The sequence below is a fragment of the Engraulis encrasicolus genome, chromosome 21, assembly GCF_034702125.1.
Source record: "Engraulis encrasicolus isolate BLACKSEA-1 chromosome 21, IST_EnEncr_1.0, whole genome shotgun sequence".
Classification (NCBI taxonomy): Eukaryota; Metazoa; Chordata; class Actinopteri; order Clupeiformes; family Engraulidae; genus Engraulis; species Engraulis encrasicolus.
The window spans coordinates 4,900,209-4,902,708 of NC_085877.1; the positions used below are offsets into that span (position 1 = coordinate 4,900,209).

The window sequence follows — 2,500 nt, forward strand, 5'->3', positions numbered from 1 at the left end:
GTGTTTGTGTGTGTGTGTGTGTGTGTGTGTGTGTGTGTGTGTGTGTGTGTGTGTGTGTGTGTGTGTGTGTGTGTGTGTGTGTGTGTGTGTGTGTGTGTGTGTGTGTGTGTGTGTGTGTGTGTGTGTGTGTGTGGTAGTACTCACATTCTGAGGACCTCAAGCAAGAGCTTCACCATAGCATCAGAGTCCTCCTGGGCTTCCCACGCTCTTCCAAGGTCTGGAAAGTTCTCAGGTTTTACACCGACAAATTCAGACTTATATTACTGATGTCACGAAAGCAGAGCTAGAATGTCTATCATGTAGTCGATAAAGACATATTCTTGCCAGGAATTCAGTCAGTAGGGCGTTGCCAACAGTGCCATGCCCTCATGTGCTTACATTAGGCTTTTGAGGGAAAAATTGTTGCAGTGGCTAGTTAGTAGTACAGTAGAGTAGAGTTCTTTTATTAATCCCGAGGGAAATGAAGGTGTCTGACATTTTACAGAAATACTAAATACTAATACCAATACAAAACATACACAAAGACCTTATACGAGGTTGAGGTGGAGGTTGAGGTTGAGGTTTTTGATATCTGTGCAAAATGCACCTAAACAGGTGCATGTAGGCCTACAATAGAGATTGCCAACGTGACGTCAGCGGCCTCACCAAATTTACTTTTAGGTCTGATTTTTTCTTGTTTACACGACTAAGATTGGTTGACCCAGGATACTATCTGATAAGCACTAGAATTTGATTTGCCTACGATGGGGGCAAAAGGCTTTGTCATGTGTCTTGGCAACCTCTATATGACTGGGAAAGTACCGCAAGGAATCAAAGGACTTGCAGTATTCAAATACAACATCTATGTTCCCATCTTAAAAGCACAATTTGGCACTATTTGCATCTTAATTTCTTTCTTTCTTTCTTTCTTTCTTTCTTTCTTTCTTTCTTTCTTTCTTTCTTTCTTTCTTTCTTTCTTTCTTTCTTTCTTTCTTTCTTTCTTTCTTTCTTTCTTTCTTTCTTTCTTCCTCATTTTGCCCTGCTTTCAGTGTGTTTTTTTTTACTCTGTGGCCCATGGAGACAGAGTGGGCAGGGTGGTGAGTGGTGCGTGTAGTAATTTCTATAAAGGTTACATTAAAAAACAAGACATGCAGAAAGGCTCGATTTACAGAGAAGTAAACAGCCTTTAAAGGGCACTTATCCAAATCATTAATTCAGGCAATCAAATGACTTAATTACCAGAAATTCATCAGATGAGCTTAAAGGTCAAAGAGTGACACGCCGGCGGGGCTGTGCCTGAGCCGGGCTGCTGGGCTCTTGTTAGGTCTAAATTGCCTCGCTCTGGGTCTTGTGTGTACACACACACACACACACACACACACACACACACACACACACACACACACACACACACACACACACACACACACACACACACACAGACACACACACACAGAGACACACACACACACACACACACACACGCACACACACACACATACACACATGCATCTACACACACAGTTACGCACGCACACGTACACACACAATCACACACACACACACACACATGGCTGATTAGAAAAATGCAGCCTCCACACATGCACTTTTAATTTGTTTCTCCCAAACAGACACATTTACTTAAAAACACTCTCACACACACACAAACACCAACACACTGCACACACACACGCACACACATGTATACACATGCACCCATTTATAAAGACATCATGCCCTCCCCCTCAACCTCCTAAAAGGATTAGTCGCAATATGCCCCCAACATCCGTATCTCGGGTTCAAATCAGCTCCAAGCCTCCAGATATAGAGAGCAGCCCTATTGCTATTGCTGCTGCTGAGTGTCTGTCTACCACAGCCGTTCTGGCCATTACGTCACTGCAGTAATTGTGTGCCATGTGCTGAGACATAGGACTGGGACAGTGGGTGGTTAGCTGTGCTGCTGGGATCAGGTCAGCATGAGTTGACAAGGGTGATGGGGAGGACAAGCATAATGCGAGACGATGACACAGTCCTCCCTCCCTTTTCCTCTCTCCCAGCACAGCACACGCTTACTGTCGGGGTGGCCCAGCAAAAAAAAAGCCCCTGTTGTGTATGTGGGGGCCGATTCACCGCTTTTTATGATTCCACCCAGAATTCACCCGGAATTTAACCAGGAGGAGGGCTTTTTAATGAACGGTTATTGCACTGTGTGCACGTTCCGAAACACACGTGTCTCACCTTTAGTGAGTCGAAATGCTTTTTCTTTATTATTCCTCTAAAATGTCTGTCTCCCATCGTGACTCTGTGTTTGACTCTCGACCTCTTGCAGTTTTAAAGAAATCTAAAGAGGAACCCGAGACGGCAGCCCCCGAAGATGGGAGTAGCAGCGTCCACCACCACCACGCCTCGCCCGGCCCCAGCCTCAACTTCACTGAGGTGAGCTGCTCGCTGCTCCTTGTAGTAACCTCATCACTTCCACGGCTGTATTTTAGGGCCTCGACACGAGAGGGAGAGAGTCAGT

The 2,500-nt window shown here is 45.4% G+C and overlaps 1 protein-coding gene across 1 annotated transcript in view; it reads left to right on the plus strand.

Annotated features, from left to right (window-relative positions):
• The window catches only part of kiaa0825 (KIAA0825 ortholog), a 195,447-nt gene that overhangs the window by 46,395 nt on the left and 146,552 nt on the right, over nucleotides 1–2,500 (plus strand). Inside the window, exon 8 of the mRNA XM_063187627.1 lies at nucleotides 2,309–2,415. Within this exon, the coding sequence (XP_063043697.1) occupies nucleotides 2,309–2,415 (107 nt within the window). The remainder of the gene's footprint in view (nucleotides 1–2,308; nucleotides 2,416–2,500) is intronic.